We start from the raw sequence: 18,686 nt of genomic DNA on the forward strand, positions 1-18,686 counted from the left end.
TTGCTTACAGTTTCGGGGTCTGGGAAGGCCAAGATTAAGGTGCCAGCAGAGTCAGTGTCTGATGAGGAATTGGTCTCGGCTTTAAGGATGGCATTTTGTTACTGCATCCTCACATGGCAGGCAAGCAGGACTAACAGACTCCCTCAAGCCCTTTCATGAGAGCGCTAATCCCACTCGCCCTCCTGACTCCATCCCCTCCAAAAGGCCCCACCTCTTCATACCACCGCACTGGGGATTATGGTTTGTTTATTTTTTATTTATTTATTTATTTATTTTGAGACGGAGTCTCGCTCTGTCGCCCAGGCTGGAGTGCAGTGGCGCGATCTCGGCTCACTGGAAGCTCCACCTCCCGGGTTCACGCCATTCTCCTGCCTCAGCCTCCGGAGTAGCTGGGACTACAGGCGCCCGCCACAACGCCCGGCTAATTTTTTGTATTTTTTTTTTTAGTAGAGACGGGGTTTCACCATGTTAGCCAGGACGGTCTGGATTTCCTGACCTCGTGATCCGCCTGCCTCGGCCTCCCAAAGTGCTGGGATTACAGGCGTGAGCCCCTGCACCCAGTTGGGATTGTTTTGATATGAATTTTGTTGGGACTCAAACATTCAAACCACAGCAGGTAGCCATGATGGAAGGTAACTCCAGGGAGGCGCCCCGAGCCCAGGAAAGAGTGGAGAGTCCCCTGGGCCCGGGGGACCGAGCCCCACTCCCGTCTACCCACCTCCTCTCGGCACACCAAAGGTTCCCCAAGGCAACTCCCTGTCATCTACTCCTGGCCATCAAAAGACCTGGCCTGAACCCATCCCCATGCCAGGTCCATTCCCCCAAAACTGACTCATGCAAGTTATGTCTGGAAGCAAGCAGGTCAAACAAGACGCTAAGGAATGCAGAGAGCAGCAGGCTAGTTTCCCTAGCATGCGCCCACCCCCAGCCTGTGTCCAAGCCCCACCTGAGGCTGTGCACTAAATCCCACCTCCCCACCAGCTCCCCTCGTGTGAGGCTTCATCCACATAGTGGCTGCCTTCTGCAGCTTTGTGACTCCTGCTTCCAAGAGTCATAGTTTCCAGGTTGGGGGTGAGCTTCGAGTGGCTGGGAGTGATGGACGGACCAATGTCTCGAGGAAAGTGACTTCTGGATTGTGTGTCTGCAGGACGAGGACCTAGGGAAGAGAAGATGGGGAATCAGCTTCATGGGCATGTGGCCTGGGCATTTCCACAGGGACCCGCTCTTGGAAAGATTTCGAGCTCAGCTTGAGCCTTTGTTGTTACTGTCTTTAGATTTGTACTAAGTGTTGAACAGGGAGCCCCACCTTTTCACTTTGCACTGGGCCCCCAGATCATGTAGCCAGTCGTGTCCTAGTTTCACAGCAGTGAGATGGAGGAGCAGAAATAACACCAGAAAGCCCCCATCCCAGGGCTCTCCCAGTCCTCCCAGGGACCCCAAAAGACGGCTCTACATGCTCTGGCACTGACAGTCTCCGATTAGCAATTTCCTCAAACAAAACAAAACAAAACAAAACAAAACAAAACCCATTCCAGGCCTTACACATCTCAGGATAATGTCCCGCCCGCCACTCGAGGAGGAAGTGACAGGCAGACCTCATTTTATCTCACTTTACCTTATTGTACTTTGGTTTATTACACTTCATAGATATTGCATTTATTTTTCACAAGTTGAAGTTTTGTGGCACCCTGTGTGAAGCGAGTCTATCAGTGCCAATTTTTCCAGCAGCGTATGCCCACTTCCTGTCTCTGTGTCGCATTTTGGTAATCCTCACAATATTTCACACTTTTTCATTTTGATTATATGTGTTATGGTGATCTGTGACCAGCGATCTTTGATGTTGCTATTATAATTGCTTTGCTTTGGGGTGCCACAAATATCACCTGTATAAGATGATGAAGTTAATTAATAAATCTGTGTGTTCTAACCTGTCACTGATCAGCCGTCTCCTCCTCTCTCTCCCTCTCCTCAGGCCTCTCTATTCCTTGAGACACAACAATATTGAAATTAGGAAAATTCATAACCCTACAATGGGCCGGGCGCCATGGGTCACGCCTGGAATCCCAACACTTTGGGAGGCTGAGGCGGGCGGATCACCTGAAGTTGGGAGTTCAAGACCAGCCTGACCTACATGGAGAAACCCCATCTCTACTAAAAACAAAGTTAGTCAGGCGTGGTGGTGCAGGTCTGTAATCACAGCTACCCAGGAGGCTGAGGCAAAAGAATCCCTTGAACCTGGGAGGTGGAGGTTGCAGCGAGCCAAGATTGTGCCATTGCACTCCAGCCTAGACAACAAGAGCAAAACTCCATCTCAAAAAAAAAAAAAAAAAAAAACCCCAAATGGCCTCTATGTGCTAAAGTGGAAGGAAGAGTTGCACGTCTCTCACTTTAAATCAAAAGTGAGAAATGATTAAGCTTGGTGAGGGAGGCACGTCCAAAGCTAAGACAAGTTGAAAGTTAGGTCAAAAGTTAGCCAAATTGTGAAGGCAAAGGAAAAGGTCTTGAAGGATATTAAAAGTGCTACTTCAGCAAACACATGAGTGATGAGAAAGTGAACCAGACTAGTGGCTAGTGTGGAGAAAGTTTTAGTGGTCTGGTTAGAGGATCGAGCCAGCCACAACAATCTCTTAAGCCTAAGCCTCGTCTAGGGCAAGGCCCTTGCTCTATTCAATTCTAAAGGCTGAGAGAGGTGAGGAAGCTGCAGAAGAAAAGTTGGAAGTGAGCAGAGGTTGGTTCATGAGGTTTAAGGAAAGAAGCCATCCCCATAACATGCAAGTGCAAGGTGAAGCAGCAAGTGCTGATGGAGAAGCTGCAGCAGGTTACCTGGAAGCTCTAGCTAAGATCATTGATGAGCGTGACTACACAACAGAGCAGGTTCTCAATGTAGATGAAACAGCCTTCTATTGAAAAAAGATGTCATCTAGAACTTTCATAACTCGAAAGGAGATGTCAACGCCTGGCTTCAAAGCTTCAAAGGGGACAGGCTCTCTTGTTGGAGACTAATGTAACTGGTGACTTTCAGCTGAAGCCTCTCCTCAATTACCATTTTGGAAATTCTAGAGCCCTTAAGAACGATGCTAAATCGACTCTTCCTGTGTTCTATGAATGAAGCAACAAAGCTAGATGACAGCACCTGTTTATAGCATGGTTTACTGAATATTTTAAGCCTAGCCTTGAGACTTACTGCTTAGAAAAAAAAATATTCCTTTGAACATTTTACTGCTCATTGTCCATACCACAGGAGCTGGGTGTTCAGGATCCTGGGTTGAGGGCCAAAAAAAAATTTTTTTTGTTTTTACTGCTCATTGACAGTGCACCTGTTCATCCAAGGGCTCCGATGGAGATGTAAAAAAGAGTTAACATTGTTTTCATTGTTTTCATGTCTGCTAGCACAGCATCCATTCTGCAGCCCATGGATTAAGGAGTAACTTCAACATTCACTTCTTATTCTTCAATAAATACATTTTATAAGGGCATAAGTGCAATGCAGAGTGATTCCTCAGATGGATCTGGGCAAAGTAAGTTGAAAATCTTCTGGAAAAGATCACCAATCTACATGCCATTAAGAACATTTGTGATTCATGGGAGGAGGTCAAACTATCAACATTCACAGGAGTCTGGAAGAAGTTGATTCCAACTTTCATGAATGACTTTGAGGGGTTCAATACTTCAGTGAAAGCAGCAACTGCAGATGTGGTGGAAATAGCAGGAAAACTCAAATTAGAAGTGGAGTATGAAGACGGGACTGAGTTGCTACAATCTCATGAGAAAGCTTGAACAGATGAGTTGCTTCTTACGGATGAGCAAAGAAAGTGGTTTCTTGAGATGGCATCTATTCCTGGTGTAGATACTGCGAACATTGTTGAAATGACAACAAAGGATTTAGACTGTTTTATAAACCTAGTTGGTAAAGCAGCAGCAGGGTTGGGGAGTCTTGGTTCCAATTTTGAAAGAAGTTCTAGTATGAGTAAAATGCCATCAAACAGCATTGCATGCTACAGAGAAAGCTTTCATGAAAGGAAGAGTCCATTGCTGCAGTGAACTTCATTGTTGCCTTATTTTAAGAAATTGCCACAGCTGCCTCCACCTTCAGCAACCACCACCCTGATCAGTCAGCAGCCATCAACATCAAGGCAAGACCTCCACCAGCATAGAGATGATGACTGGCAGAAGACAGGTGATGGTTAGCATTTTTAGCAATAAAGTATTTTAAAATTAAGGTATGTACATTGTTTTTTAGATATAATGTGATTGAGTGCACACCTAATAGACTAGAGCATCGTGTGAATATAACATGTATATGCACTGGGAAATCAAAAATTTGCATGACTTGCTTTATTGGGGTGGTCTGGAACTCACTCCTAATATCTCTGAGCTATGCCTGTTGATGTCTCTTGGGGACAAAGAGAGGTGGGTGGGTCAGGGCAAGGGGCAAAGATGTCATCAGCTCCTCTGCTGGGACCTCAGGGAAGAATGTTAGGATGTTGCAGGACAAATCTGGGAGTGTGGCCATTTTTTTTTTTTTGAGACAGAGTCTCACTCTGTCACCCAGGCTGGAGTGCAGTGGCATGATCTCGGCTCACGGCAAGCTCCACCTCCCAGGTTCACGCCATTCTCCTGCCTCAGCCTCCCGAGTAGCTGGGACTACAGGTGCTCACCACCACGCCTGGCTAATTTTTTGTATTTTTTAGTAGAGACGGGGTTTCACCATGTTAGCCAGGATGGGCTCGATCTCCTGACCTCGTGATCCACCGGCCTCGGCCTCCCAAAGTGCTAGGATTACAGGCGTGAGCCACCGCGCCCAGATATGTGGCTATTTTTTAAAAACACAGTGCTGTGTTCTTTCCGGAAAGAGGAGTCTTCAATGGTCTGGCTTGAGACCCACAGGGCTCTGCAGATGGCCTGTGCTGTGGGGTCCTAAGCCGGATCCCCATCTGGTGGCACATGCCCTCCCAGGGGTCCCCAGTGGCCTTGGAGGTTTCAGAGACTCCCTTTGCTGCTGGAAGGAAGTCCGTACTCCCAGATGCTCATGGCCTGAGTCCTGAGGAATGCGCTCCTGGTCCCTGTTCTGCAGGTGTCACAAGTGCATGGGGCTCCCAGGGGTCCTGGAGGGAGAGTTTGAAGACACGTGGGGCCAGGGTCTCCTCAGTATGCTGGGACAGCAAGGACATGGCCCTTGGAGTGAGGAGACCCTCTGGACTTCCAGGACATGCATCCCCTGGGCCTTCAGGCACTGGAGGGTGGATGCCGGCCAATCCTCCAGATTCCGTGAATCCATGTTTTCTACCCACTGGTGGGACTGGGTGTGATCCCTTATTCCAGATCCCAAAAGGGTAGGAGCGGAAATCCGCCTTCTAATTCTTTCTTCACATGGGAGGCAAAGATCCCATCCTGCCCCTCTCCTGCTCAAAGCCCCCCCATGGCTTCCCATTGCCTTAGCGTCGACTGCAGCCTGGAGCCAGGCCCTGGCTCTGCTCTCCACGCTCAGGTCACCCTCAAACCCCTGTGGGTTCCCACACCGTCATGTCCTCACCTCCAGGCCATTGTCCACACTGTTCCACACACCAGGTACACCTGCCCTGGCCCTCCCCACCTTGCGTGGACCTGCCCAACTCTCCAGCTGCCCCCACCCGAGGCCCCGAGCTCCCTTCTGCAGAGTTGGGATCGTCAGGCTCTGCAACCAGCCTGTGCAGCTTCCAGGGACCAAACGGTGGCTGGGACGGTGAACCGCACTGGTTTCCCCTCTCCCCTCTTCCTGTTGGCAGTGGAGCCCCCTCCCCTGAGTCTCTGCTGGGCTTAGACTGCCTTGACACAGGCGGCACTTCCCAGACCCCCCTGGCGAAGTGCAGGCCCTCAGAACAGCACAGATGCAGTGGGTGGGCTTGGTCAAAGACAACAGCGGCTCTCTGTACCCTCTCTCACTCCTATGCTTGCTGGTGCTAAGTTCAACCCCACAGATGAGGACGGAGCCCAAGGGACGACTCAGCACTGAGGTAAAAGAAACCCTGGTCTGCTACCCTCGCCCGGACATGAGACTTGGGCTTCAAGCAGGCGGGGCCACCATGTGTGGCGTCTCCACTGCAGCAGGTCAGCCTGTGCCCTGATGCAGAACCTTATTTGCATGGCAACCCAGCACCTCTCTCGGGCCCAAAACAATCACCACAACAATGATGAGACAATAACACTCCTATCTCCTGAATGCTGGCAGGGTTGGTGTAGGGCTGAGCTCCGCCTTCAGATTTTACCCCAGTCTTGCAACCACTGTAGGAGTTGCTTCAGGCTATTCTTGCCATCCCACTTTAAAGCTAAGGAGACAGAGGCTCCTGGGTGAAATGACTTGGGTGGGTCCCTCCACTAGGGGGACGGAGCCTCCACGCTCTGACTCTAGAGCTGCTGCTCCTCGCTATGGGTGGGCACTGCCTCCAGGCTCCGGGAAACCAGACATTAGCGAATGATCGATGAGAATGAATGAATGAATGAGTGGAAGGTGGGGAGAGAGAGAGAACACACAGGGGTCCACTCTGCCCCCTAGCTCACCTGCGTCCTCCCCTGGATCCCCCTCTCCAGACCCTGCGACTCCTCCTGGGCCAGCCACCCCTGGGCTGATAGACATTTTGTTGCTGTTGCCGATGGTGGCGTCCTCGAGAAAGCACGATTTCATGTGGATTCTCTGGGCAGCTTCCCCCTCGGGGTGAGCTCCTGGACTGGGCATTCTTGCTTCAAACGAAGCTTCTGGGCCGGCAGCAGTGGCAGAGACTGTGGGTCAAAGGGAGAGAGGCCTGGAGCCAGGAGCATCTGGACAGTGGCCGGGAACCCTGACCCCCAGCCTGGTTCACCCTCCTCCCCAGACCTCCCACCAGGGGCCCACACCATCTCAGGAGCACCGCCTGTGCCTGCCTGCCACACCTCCGCCCACCACACCTCTGCTCGTGCTGTTGTGCTGTCTGGGAAGCGTCTTTCTGCCCCACTGATCCCGCAGTAGGTCTGCCCCACTGATCCCGCCCAGCTGATCTGGACGTCAGTGTCTTCCTCTGGGATTCAGCTCCTCTCTCGTCTGCTGCCTGCTTCCCACTGCGCTGGAACACTGGCCCCCACTTTTGGTTGAAATCTTATGGGGGCTCCCAGCCTGGCCCCAGCTCCTGCCATCTGGCTCTGCCCTTTCCCACCCAAACTTCTGAAGAATCATCCACACTGAGTCCCGCCTCCTCCACTCCCGAGACACCTTCTGCTCCCTGGCTCCCAGAAACCACCCCCTCAAGGTTACAACGACCCCTCTCGCTGAACCCCACAGATGCTTCCCTGGCCTCACCAGCCTGGCCCCTCTCTGGAGACTCCTTTCCCGGGGCCTCTGCTTTCCTTCTTCCTCTCTAGCTTCTCTGCTGGTTCTTCTCCCCCAGCCCATCTATGCATTCCCAGTGCGGGGGAGGCCTCTGCCAGGGGCCCTCTGGTCACTGCGGCCACAGCACATAGTACGGCACCTGTCTTCCATCCTCCCTAAACACCATTCCAGTCTCAAACCATCACCCTGCTCCAGCTGGTCCAGCCTCTGCTTCTCTGCTCATTTTACAAATGAGGAAACTGAGGTTTCCTGCAGTGGGTCGTAGGGGATGGAGATCCAGAGTGCTAGCTTTATTTTATTCATTTATTTATTGAGATGGAGTCTCACTCTGTCTCCCAGACTGGAGTGCAGTGGTGCGATCTCCATTTACTGCAACCTCCGCCTCCCAGGTTCAAGCAATTCTCCTACCTCAGCCTTCGAGTGGCTAGGACTACAGGAGCACGCCACCATGCCTGGTTAATTTTTTTTTTTTTTTTTGGTATTTTTGGTAGAGAGAGGGTTTCACCATATTGGTCAGGCTGGTCTCGAACTCCTGACCTCAGGTGATCCACCTGCTTTGGCTTCCCAAAATGCTAAGATTACAGGTGTGAGCTCCCATGCCCAGCCTAGAGTGCTAGCTTTAAAAGCCCCACCTGCTCTACTCTGGTTCAGCTGCCTGGTGGAAGGAAAGGAATTTCCCATCATGCTTCTCTCCCCACAAAGATTCTGGCTCCAGTTCCTTCCAGTGAGGACCCACGGGGTGACAGGGTTGGGTCTGGCCTCTAGATCCCAGTTACCTGGGGGGCTGCCAGGGGGACTGTGGGCAGGGCCCTCGGACGGGACGCCGTGAAGCCTCATCTCGTTGCTGTGTCCCAGCTGCACCCGTCTGAGTATGGACCGCTCCATATGGATGTCCTGGGGCCCCCAGGGATCAACTAGGGTCCCCCGAGTTGAGGAATCACCTGGTGCCATTGAAGGGAGGTGGCGGGGACCGGTGGAACCTGGTAGGGGACAGTGGCACAGCCTCACCGGAGATGACTGCAGGCTTCTTCCTTTCCCTCCCCACCACACACAGGCCTGTCCTCTGAATTCTTCCTGGACACCATCGAACTGGGGGCCAAAGACTTCAGGCTCTGGCTTAGAGAGCAAGAGGACCTGGCGGAATAGCTCATTTTGGGGCTCCCTGAGTTCTCAGGACCGGTGGTCCTGGGTGTTGCAGGGACACTCACAAACCCAAACAATGAGCTCCTCGTTCTGATTCCCAGTCACTCCCGAGCTTCCGACCTCATGAAGACAAAGTCTCCTTTGGTGCTAACACCAAAGGCTCAGAGCCTCCCGCAGTTTTAACTGCCAGGGACAACATTTGTTTTTATGGTGATTTTCATGGTTTCACTTAAAATAATACTATAAATTGTTTTAAAATAACTTTTTAAAAAGGTGCACTACTCAACAACATTAATTAAATAATCAGGCATGGGTATGGCCAGAATCGGGAAGGTGGGGCTCAGAGGATTAAAGCTAGGGAAACCATGATCTAGATTCTAGAACAAAGTTCCTCATTTCACAACTGGGGAAACTGAGGCTGACAGTGGGGAAAGGTTCTCCCAAGGTTACAGGGAGTGTCCCGACTTTGGGGCTGATGCTGTCACTCACAGGTGACAAGGCTGGGCTGACAGGTGGCTGTGTCCCCTCTTGCCACAGTGCCCTGCACAGGGTAAGTGCTCAAAGTGCAATGCCGCATTTCATCCAAATTAGGATGCCACAGGTGGTGAGATGCACCCCAGTTTCTAGCCTGTTAAAATGTGGGGGAAAGTAGCGTGTCTCAGAACAAATACTGTACTACAATAACCTCCTGTGTAGCATTCCGTGGAGGGAGAGGCAATTGAGTTGTTTCTCACGAAAAACACCAGACCCCATTGAAAATGAGGCATAAGGTCAGGCGCAACACAGAGATACCCCATCTTAATTTTAAAATTGTATTAGAAAAATAAAAATTAAATTAAATTTTAAAATGAGGTAGAAAGTATCAGAGTACAGGGAAATCAGGAGAGCTTTGATCCAGGTGTCCTCATTCTCAGGACGGCCATAAAGGTGGACTGTGGGGGTCTGGAAGCAACCCTTTCCCCTTGGAGGGCTGAATCCCCTCGCTCCCCATCCCTACCCTTTGCCCCCACCCAGTGGATCAGGTGGTCCCCCACTGAGGTCCCCTCCCCTGGCTCTCTTGGGTGACTCACCGTCCTCCCTGGAGACTATCTGACTTGTAATGATGTTCCCATGTCCAATCTGGATGGCTTCAGAGTTTGCAATGGAAATCTGGCTGTTCGGTCCATTCTGGCAGATCATGTTGATTGGATTGTGCTGGTACATAATTAAGGCCGACTTTGCTCTTCTTCCAGAATCTTCTGCAAAATAATATTCAACTCTATCCCTTTGCCCCTCTCTATGGGTCAGGGGTTCCCAATACCAGTCGGCAGCACCAAATTCTCCTGGGGAGCTTGTTACAATACCCTGGGCCTTCCGAGTCAGTAGGGCCAAGTGGGAGGCCAGAGCTGGGTGTTTAACAGACACCACAGGTACCTTAGAGGGAGCCTCACTTGAAAATAGCCACTGTGAGTCACCCTACCTGTGTCCTTTGCTGCCCCATGGCCGGGCCGCCATGATTGCTGGCTGGGAGGACCACAGAGGCCCCACACTGCTCTCACTGGGGGGCAGCCACAGCCCGGACCCCCGAGCACCTGCACCATTGCCCTTCTCCCTTGAGTAGTGGCCAAGAGACAGCAGCCCATCGGGCCAGATCGGTTGTGTTCGGCTCCCATGACATTTTCAATATTTGAATTTGTCACTAGTGTTTAAAATCTGGTGGCTGTCATGCATTATTCCTTCCTCACAGCAGCCCTAGGATGCTGAGACCCCTTCGGGCACCCATCATGAGTAGCAGAGTCAGCCCTGCAGGGGTTGAGGCAGGCACCTGCCCAGACTGTGCAGGGCCTATCACCATCCTCTGGGGTCTCGGCTCCTGTGCCTTTGTGGGCCCTTCCCCCATACACAAATATTTAAATTACGTTGTATAGCAAGGATAACCCAGGCTGGATTTTTTAATTTAATTTTATTTATTTATTTTTTTTAGGACAGAGTTTTGCTTTTGTTGCCCAGGCTGGAGTGCAATGGCGCGATCTCAGCTCGGTGCAACCTCTGCCTCCTAGGTTCAAGCTATTCTCTTACCTCAGCCTCCCGAGTAGCTGGGATTACAGGCGCCCGCCACCACGCCTGGCTAATTTTTGTATTTTTAGTAGAGACGGGGTTTCGCCATGTTGGCCAGACTGGTCACTCCTGACCTCAGGTGATCTGCCCGCCTCGGCCTCCCAAAGTGCTAGGATTACAGGGGTGAGCGACCATGCCTGGCCCATTTTTAGATATTCATTATTATTGTAGTATTCATTTCTTCTGATTTTAAATAAAATTAAAATTAAAACATTTTCAAGGACCCCTGAGAGTGCCATGCACCAATTGGATCTTGGCCCTGTGTGTGTTAGATCTCACGGGGAAGCTGACCCTGGGCTGATCCTGGGGCTCCACCCGGTAGGGGTCCAAGCCTAGTCTTGCCTTCTCTTCTGCCAACTTTTAAACCCCAACTTGGGCAAAGTGCTCAAAGAAAACTAATCCCAAATTCAGACTGATCCCTGCACCCTAGAGCTGAGAACATTGGGAATGGGCCGCCTCCATCCCATTCGCTGGCCTTCTGCAACTGCAGCCCTTGGGCCACACCTCCAAAAAGCTGTCCCTGGTTAATGCTGCCAGCACATCCCTTCCTCCTGGAAGCCCTTGCAGTGAATTGTCAGTAGGACCTCCAGAAGCTTCTAGCAGTTTCTGGTGAGCTGCTTAGCAGAGCACCCAGCAAAGACCAAGCGCTAGTGTCATGGTTTCCCTCTGCAGCCCAGATACAGGCAGCCGGGGGCCTACCTGGGCGGTAAATCGTCCATGCTTTGGACTGCTCATCCACATCCAGAAGGTGCCTGCTCTTCATCCTGTACAAGTCTCGGTTCACATCTTTTGCTGTCCTCATTCCCAGTGCCTGGGCGATGACCAGGGCCCTCTGGGGACCATTGTCTTTGAGAAACCTGTAGATGTCTTCCTCTGGGAGGCAGGATGGCCAGGTGGTTAGGGAGGAGTCCTAGGGTTTGCATCTGCCCCACCGCTTCCTAGCTGTGTGGCCCTGGACCCGGCCCCTCGAGGCCTGGTTTTCTCATCTGTAAAATGGGTGTCATGATAACGGGGTCATAATGACGCACTGCAGAGGTGCCCTGAGGGTGGGGGATGTGCACAGAGTGCTCTGCGTTGGGCCTGGCACGTGGCAGGTGCATGGTGAGGGTCAGCTATTGTCTGACTGGAGAAATCACTGCTCAGCCATTCAGATTCTCCCGCTGTGAGGGCTGGGTCTTGGCTCTGAACACTGTATGGGAGCCGCCTGGTGGGTGGGACAGGGCCCCTGAACACTGGTGAGATCTTGTACCCTCAAGGAGGGCCTGGGGTTCCTGGGGAGTGGGATCCTGTGTCCTGAGAGCTGAAAGGACATGCAACAACTTACCCCGTTGTTGGCTGAACTGAGGGCCAGGGGTCTCTGGAATTCTAGCTGCATATTGCTGGGGCCTCTCGGCTGGAGAAAGAAAGATGGGTCAGAGGGGTGGGGGACAGAAGATAGCACCAGGCCTCCACCCCACAAAGGTGGGCAGCTCCCTAGGGATAAGTGGCAAGGCCGGTAGTTGCAAACTCAGACTCCAGAGTTAAACACACTTGACTTCAAATCCTGCCTGCGCCCTGGCAGCTGCGGCTTCCTGCTGATTAACTTCTCCGGGGCTCAGCCTCCTTTGCCTCCTGGGGTTGTGTGAGGGCTGGGTGAACCCCCAAACAGTGCCCGGCTAATCTTAAGTGCATGATAAATGGCAGCTCTTTCTGGCTGTGGGCTGTAAAGCTAGAAAAGGGGGGCGGGTGGGACTGCATGTGTTCTGTGATTAGGACCATTGCGTCGTTGCTGCCTCCATCATGATGATTTTCTATTATTTTTGTTAGTGTTCTGCCGAGTACTTCCTGTGTGCAGGGCTGGGCTGAGCCTGACACAGGGCCTCCTCTCAGCAACCCCTACCAAGCAGCCCTGCTGTGAGCTCCATCAACCAGAAAAAGAAACCAAGGCACAGAGAGGAAACCTGTGAGCTCCCATGTGGCAGAGCTCAGATTCGAACCCAGGCTCAAATCTGTGCTTGTCCATTGCCAGGATGCTCCCTGCAAGGGTCAGACCCGCCTCCCCAGGGTGGCAGTTACCAGGGCTGGACAAGGCCAGCTCTGCAGGACCCTCGCCTTCAGGATCAGTCCCGCCCAAGCGCCAGGTGGCGGGGGCTGTGAGGGAGACTTTCAGCTCCTTTTTCATTCGGTAGAGGACTTGGTTGAGCTCCCTCTTGGGCGCTTGGCATTCCTTCACCAGCTGGGCAAGTTTCACCGGGGAGCCAGCCTCTGTCAGCACCTGCAGGATCCTCTGTTCAAGGTGGCCTGGGAGAGCGAGCGGGGGACAGAGAGAGGAACTGAGTCTCCCGGGTCCCCACAGTTGAGCCCAGGCTGGAGGCTCCAGGAGGCACGTAGGCCCCTTTTTGAGAGGGGTCCAGGGCAGAGAAAAGGGCAAGGACCCCACTAGATGCCCCCTAAGAGCAGCAGGGCAGCTGCCCCTGCCCAGAGAGAGGCATGCAGGCTGATCAGAAACAGCCTTGGCTGGGCAGCCTGGCAGCCAGAGGAGGTGCCACCTCTCCTGTGCCCTCCCCGGGTGTGGGTTCCAGAGGGTAGTGGGGTTCCTCAGCTCTCAGGTGTCCTCAGGGCGGAGGGGAGTAGAGGGCAGAAGGACGGAGCCAGACGGAGCCAGGTCGCAGAGGACCTGGGAGCGCAAAGACAAGTCCTGCCTGGGACGCCTGCCTGGGTGTACCTGATGCCCATCGCCATCCTCCCTGGGAGTCCCCTCCTCTCAGCTCACCATCCATCCATGGCGCCACCATCCATCCAAGCCAGAGACCGACCAGACATCAGAAGCAGACCTTTCCCCCAGTGCCCAGTCGTGGAGCCCTGGAAATGCCATTCCTGGATTCTCTGGAATCCCCCCACTCCTCTCTTTTCTGCCAGCACCACCCCCTTCCTCTTCACCATCTCCTAGGTGCAGTGACAGGCTCCCCGTTGGCCCGCCAGCTCCAGTCAGGTACCCTCCAGATCTGGCTCTGCCAACCACCCAGCTTGGCCTGCGCCTGCCCCCAACTTCCCTCCAAGTGCTGGCCTGTCTGTGCTCCCTTCAGCCCCACTCACCCCAGCCCCTTTGTGCACACTGTTCCTGCTGCCAGGAACACCCTTCCCTCACGCCCCAACCTGTATGATGTCTACTCAACCTCCAGGCCTCCTCAGATGCCACTTCCTAGGGAAAGCCTGTCCCTGTGCCCCAGAGTGGCTGGGATGCTGCTTGTGTGTGGGTCCCCTGCAGAACATCCCCTAGTGTCCCCTGCTGTGCTTGCATGGCTCACTGTTGTACCTTCAGCATCTAGCACAGTGCTGGGCACACAGTAGGTGCTCAGGAAATGGCCGTTGAATGTGTGAGTGACTGAGTGAATGAATGAATGAATGAATGGGGCCAGGAGTGGTGGCTCACACTTATAATCCTAGCACATCAGGAGGCTGAGATGGGAGGACCCCTAGAGGCCAGGAGTTCTAGACCAGCCTGGGCAACATAGTGAGACCCCCATCTCTACAAAAAAAGAAAAAAATCAGGTAGGTACGACGGCACGTGCCTGTAGTCCCAGATGCTCAAGAGGCTAAAAGTGGGAGGATCGCTTGAATCTAGGAGGTTGCAGCTGCAGTGAGCTATGAATGCACCACTGCACTCCAGCCTGGGCAAGACCCCATCTCTGGGAAAAAAAAAAAAAAGGACTGAATGAGTGAGTGTCTGTCTCTAGGGACAGACGTTTACCCAATAGACCCTGGGCAGGGCCCAAGTAGCTTCTCCTTGGCCAGTTGGCATGTGCTGCTGTTTCCTGGCCTGAGTTTAATGAGGACTAAGCAGGACCCCAAGAGGTTCGAGGAGGAATTCTCCAAATGGCCCCTGCTCCTCCTGAGGCAGCTCTTAAAAATCAAAACCATTAGCTCACACAATAATTAAAAGATCAAAGCCAGCTGCTCTGCCCGGAGATGAGGCTGGGGCAGACACAGGGTACGGGCAGCACCTGGCAGCCAGCAGCCTGGGAGAGCCACTGTGGGCGGGGGCCCCACCTGTCACCAGGAAGCTTCTGCTTCAAGGAACCCGAGGGCAGTGCATGGGAGAGTCCTTCTTGGAAAGACCTGAGTTCCCCTTCCAGGACAGTGACTCAGTCCTTTGTCATCTGGGCTTTCTTTCCTGTTCAGAGGATTCTCCAGGTTTGCCCAGGGTTCCTTGGTCACAGCACTTGTAGGGGAGGGAAGAATCAGTTTGTGCCTCGCCCTGATGGTTACAACGCTGACAGGCTTGCCATGTGCAGGTGAAGAGCAATTAGAAGACCTGGGAATTCCCACTCCTGCCCCCACCAAACTCCCCCACCAGCAGCCAGCAGCACCTCCATGCACCTGACTTCACACCTGGCTTTGCCTTGTCTCGCAGAGTTTTTTGTTTTTTGTTTTTGAGACAGAATTTCGTTCTTGTTGCCTAGTCTGCGGTTGCAGTGGTGTGATCTCGGCTCACCGCGACCTCCACCTCCCGGATTCAAGCAATTCTCCTGCCTCAGCCTCTCAAGTAGCTGGAATTACAGGTGCGTGCCACTACACCTGGCTGATTTTTGTATTTTTAGTAGACAGGGTTTCCCTTGTTGGCCAGGCTGGTGTCAAACTCCTGGCCTTGGGTGATCCCCACAACTCGGCCTCCCAAAGTGCTGGGATTGCAGGCCTGAGCCACTGTGTCCGGCCGCAGAGTTTTGATTCTGGAAGGCTGACCTTAGGGAGCCACTACCTCGGCTCCACGGACCCCAGAGCAGATGGGGGTCAGAGGTGTGGATGCAGGACGAGCACGGGCCCTGGGCTGGCCTCGACCGCTGAGTCCCAGGCTACTGTGTCTGAAAATGGGAAATTGTAAAATGGAGCAGGTGTAGGCAACAATTTGGTCACAAAAGGAAAATCAACTGGGGAGGAAGACAAGAAAAGCCAGCAAAGGCTGAGTCCGGAACCTCTGTCAGCACCCGTGAGTCCCCAAAGGGGAAGCACCACAGGAACTCGGTGGCCAGCCCGGCTCCTGGGCCACGCCCTGACATTAGCCCTCCGGGGGCACACTCTGGGTTGTTTTTTTAAAATTCTGATGGCTGATTTCCTGGGTTTGAGCTCCTAGCCCTGCCAACTACTAGCTATGTGACCTCCCCCGCCCGGCTTCAGGTTCCCCTTCAGTGAAATGGAGACAATAATAACTACTTCAAAGATTGTGGTGAGGATTAAAAACAAAACAAACGCATCCCCCAAACCGCAAAACCACACTTCATCTACAGTCCACAGCGCTTAGTGGAGACCCTAGAGAACAGCAATTACTCGATACACTATTGGCTTTCATTGCAGCTCTTCCAGGAATAAAATGAATGAAATATTAGTTGAGGAAAGAATGCAACAAGGGGGAACAAAGGTGCACATGTATCTCATCAAAGCAAACCACTTTGTTCTCGATATGACTGTGACATGGGTGTTCAGACGCTAGCACCAGCACTCGCCAGCTGTGCTACCCCGAGAGTGTCATTTCACCTCTCAGGGCCTCAGTTATCTATAGAATGGAAATGATATGGCACTTGTCCCTGCAGGCCATCAGGAAACGCTTGGAAAGCATGTTTTGAGGTGCCTGCGGCATAGTCAGCTGTCGAAGGAGGATGGCTATGCTGTCCCTTTCTATTTTTTTTTTTTTTTCTGAGATGGGATCTCACTCTGTCACCCAGGCTGGAGTGCAACGACGCCATCTCAGCTCACTACAACTTCTGCCTCCCGGGTTCAAGTGATTCTCCAGCCTCAGCATCCCGAGTAGCTGGGATCACAGGCATGCACCACCATGCCCGGTTAATTTTTGTATTTTTAGTAGAGATGGGGTTTCGCCATGTTGGCCAGGCTAGTGTCAAACTCCTGAGTTCAAACAGTCCACATACCTTGCCTCCCAAAGTGCTGGGATTACAGGTGTGAGCCACCACGCCCAGCTGGTCTACTATTCTTTAGGATACTGCCGTTGTCATCATGATCTAGACCCAGCAAAGCAGGAAGAAAGAGAAGTGGAAATCTCACCCCAGGAGCTACTGCTGGTCCTTGGAAGGAAGAAGTACTGTACCTTCTCTGTCCGGGTCAGCAGGAGCCTGGGCCATGCTGACAGCAGCTGCAAGGAGCCGGAGAGACTTGGCAGGTGGTGCAGGCTTCTGCACTGTGGCCTTGAGAGGGTGGGCTAGGTCGAGGCTGGGGCTTCTGAAGTGGCCGAGCCTGGTGCTTCTTGCAGCTCTGAACCCACAAGGAGAGAGATGACAGCTTCCACCGGGCATGTGTCAGCTGCTTACAGCCCGGAAATAGATGCCTAGCCAGGCCGGCCAGATTAGGTTTCAGGAGAAAAAGAAAATGAAACTTCTCTGTTTGTCTTTTGAAAGAAAAAAAAGTGGAAGCCGGGTGGATGAGCAAGACAGAGTTGGGGACCTGACTTGATGTTGACAGGGAGGAGCTGTAAACTTGGCAAGACCAGAGCGTCCTCCGAAGAGGCCTTTGAGACAGAGGACTTCCCTCACCTTCCCCGTTCCAGGCACAGCCCACCTGGACCTCTACATTTTTATTTTCTGAATCAGCATCAGAGAACTGAAAAAAATAAAAATAAAAAAAAGAGCATGCACCACCTGGAGGGGGGATGTCAGGGTGTGGCATCACTCTGATGATGTCAGGAGCTGGGGCTGGTTACCTGGTTTCTGTGTTTTTGTTTGTTTTTGAGACAGGGTTTCTGTCATCCAGGCTGGAGTGAAGTGGCGTGATCATGGCTCACGGCAGCCTTGACCTCCTGGACTCCAGCGATCCTCCCACCTCTCAGCCTCCCTAGTAGCTGGGACCACAGGCCTAGACCACCATGCCTAGCTAATTTTTGTATTTTATGTAGAGATGGGGTTTCATCATGTTGCCCAGGCTGGTCTCAAACTCCTGGGCTCAAGCGATCTGCCTGCCTTGGCCTCCCACAGTGCTGGGATTCCAGGCACGAGCCCCCACGCCCGGCCCCCCTGGTTCTTGTGGTACTTCCTCCTTGGGGACTCACAGGTGCTACAGAGGCACCGTCCCCAGCTCTCAGTGGCTTTTCTTGTCTTCTTCGCAGTTTATTTCCCTTGCCCACACTAGGGGCAGAACATTTAGGTGGGTGAATGCCCTGAGATTTTTCTTGTGTGTATCCATGTGAACCTCTTTAATGAACACCTACTATGCGTTTTCCAATCCCAAGTACTCCTCCAACCCATCTACAGGGTAGGGGCCAGTTCTGTCTTCTTCTCAGGGGGGAAACTGAGGCTAGAAAGGCAAGATCACTTGTCCAAGGCCACACAGAGTCCATGACAGAGCTTGTCCTGTCCATTCCCCGATTGTGTTTCCTGATCTGTAACACCCAGAAGTCATTGGTGAATCACCCTTAGTGCACAGATGGCATGGTGTTCCCCGCCTCATCATAAAACTTGCTTATTAATTCCAGAGTCAGATGCCTGGGGTCAGCATCTGAGAACCGGCAGCCGAGTGGTTCGGAATGCAAGCCTGAGGTCAGCATGCTTGGGTCCAAACCTGGCTCCGCCATTTACCGGCTGTGTGACCTCAGACAAATTATTTAACCCCTCTGTGCCTCAGTTTCCCCATGTGTAAAAGGACTTAATCAAAGGACCTAGCTCATGGGGTTGAGGTGAGGACTTAAGGGGCTAATCCAGCCCAGCTGTCGGGCTAGAGCCCCAGAGCCATCTGTAGTCACGGGCACCGTGGTCACCTCACAGGAATGCTTCTGGGAGAGGACCCATTGCTCACATCATTCTCAAAAGGGCCAGTGACCTCAGAAAAACTCAGAGCCACTGTTCTCTTCCAGATCACAGAAGGAGTTGCTGAGGCCCACAGAGGTGAATGCTGTGTACAAGGCCCTCCAGCTTTTGGCAGCCAAGGGGGTTGAGAGCTCAGCCCTGAAAGTCCCTGGACTTGGGGTCTGTGTCTCATCCGCAGAGGGCTGGGAGGGCTAGAGAAGTCTGTGTTCCTTGCAGACCCCATTTATGCATTAGGAGCAGCTTAGCAGCAAATACAAATGGAAAGGGGGTCTGGAGGTTTATCCTGAAGCTATCTGTCTTTGCAGAGCGAGCACCTGGAG

At 52.7% G+C, this 18,686-nt stretch overlaps 1 protein-coding gene across 2 annotated transcripts; it reads right to left on the minus strand.

The window, feature by feature from the left end:
* Positions 1-235: 235 nt before the first annotated feature.
* On the minus strand, positions 236-16,965 carry ZBP1 (Z-DNA binding protein 1). 2 transcript variants are annotated; one of them, XM_002830461.4, is made up of 8 exons: positions 16,659-16,965; positions 12,635-12,859; positions 11,904-11,972; positions 11,279-11,452; positions 9,553-9,720; positions 8,116-8,319; positions 6,538-6,756; positions 236-1,156 (listed from the first exon to the last, which is right to left on the minus strand). In XM_002830461.4, exons 1-8 carry the CDS (start codon positions 16,861-16,863, stop codon positions 960-962), a joined length of 1,461 nt encoding a protein of 486 aa, XP_002830507.3. In that variant the 5' UTR covers positions 16,864-16,965; the 3' UTR covers positions 236-959. The 2 variants fall into 2 exon arrangements, with proteins under 2 accessions (XP_002830507.3, XP_063576731.1); XM_063720661.1 differs by lacking the exon at positions 12,635-12,859.
* Between the last annotated feature and the right edge of the window lie 1,721 nt (positions 16,966-18,686).

Source organism: Pongo abelii, chromosome 21, assembly GCF_028885655.2.
Source record: "Pongo abelii isolate AG06213 chromosome 21, NHGRI_mPonAbe1-v2.0_pri, whole genome shotgun sequence".
Classification (NCBI taxonomy): Eukaryota; Metazoa; Chordata; class Mammalia; order Primates; family Hominidae; genus Pongo; species Pongo abelii.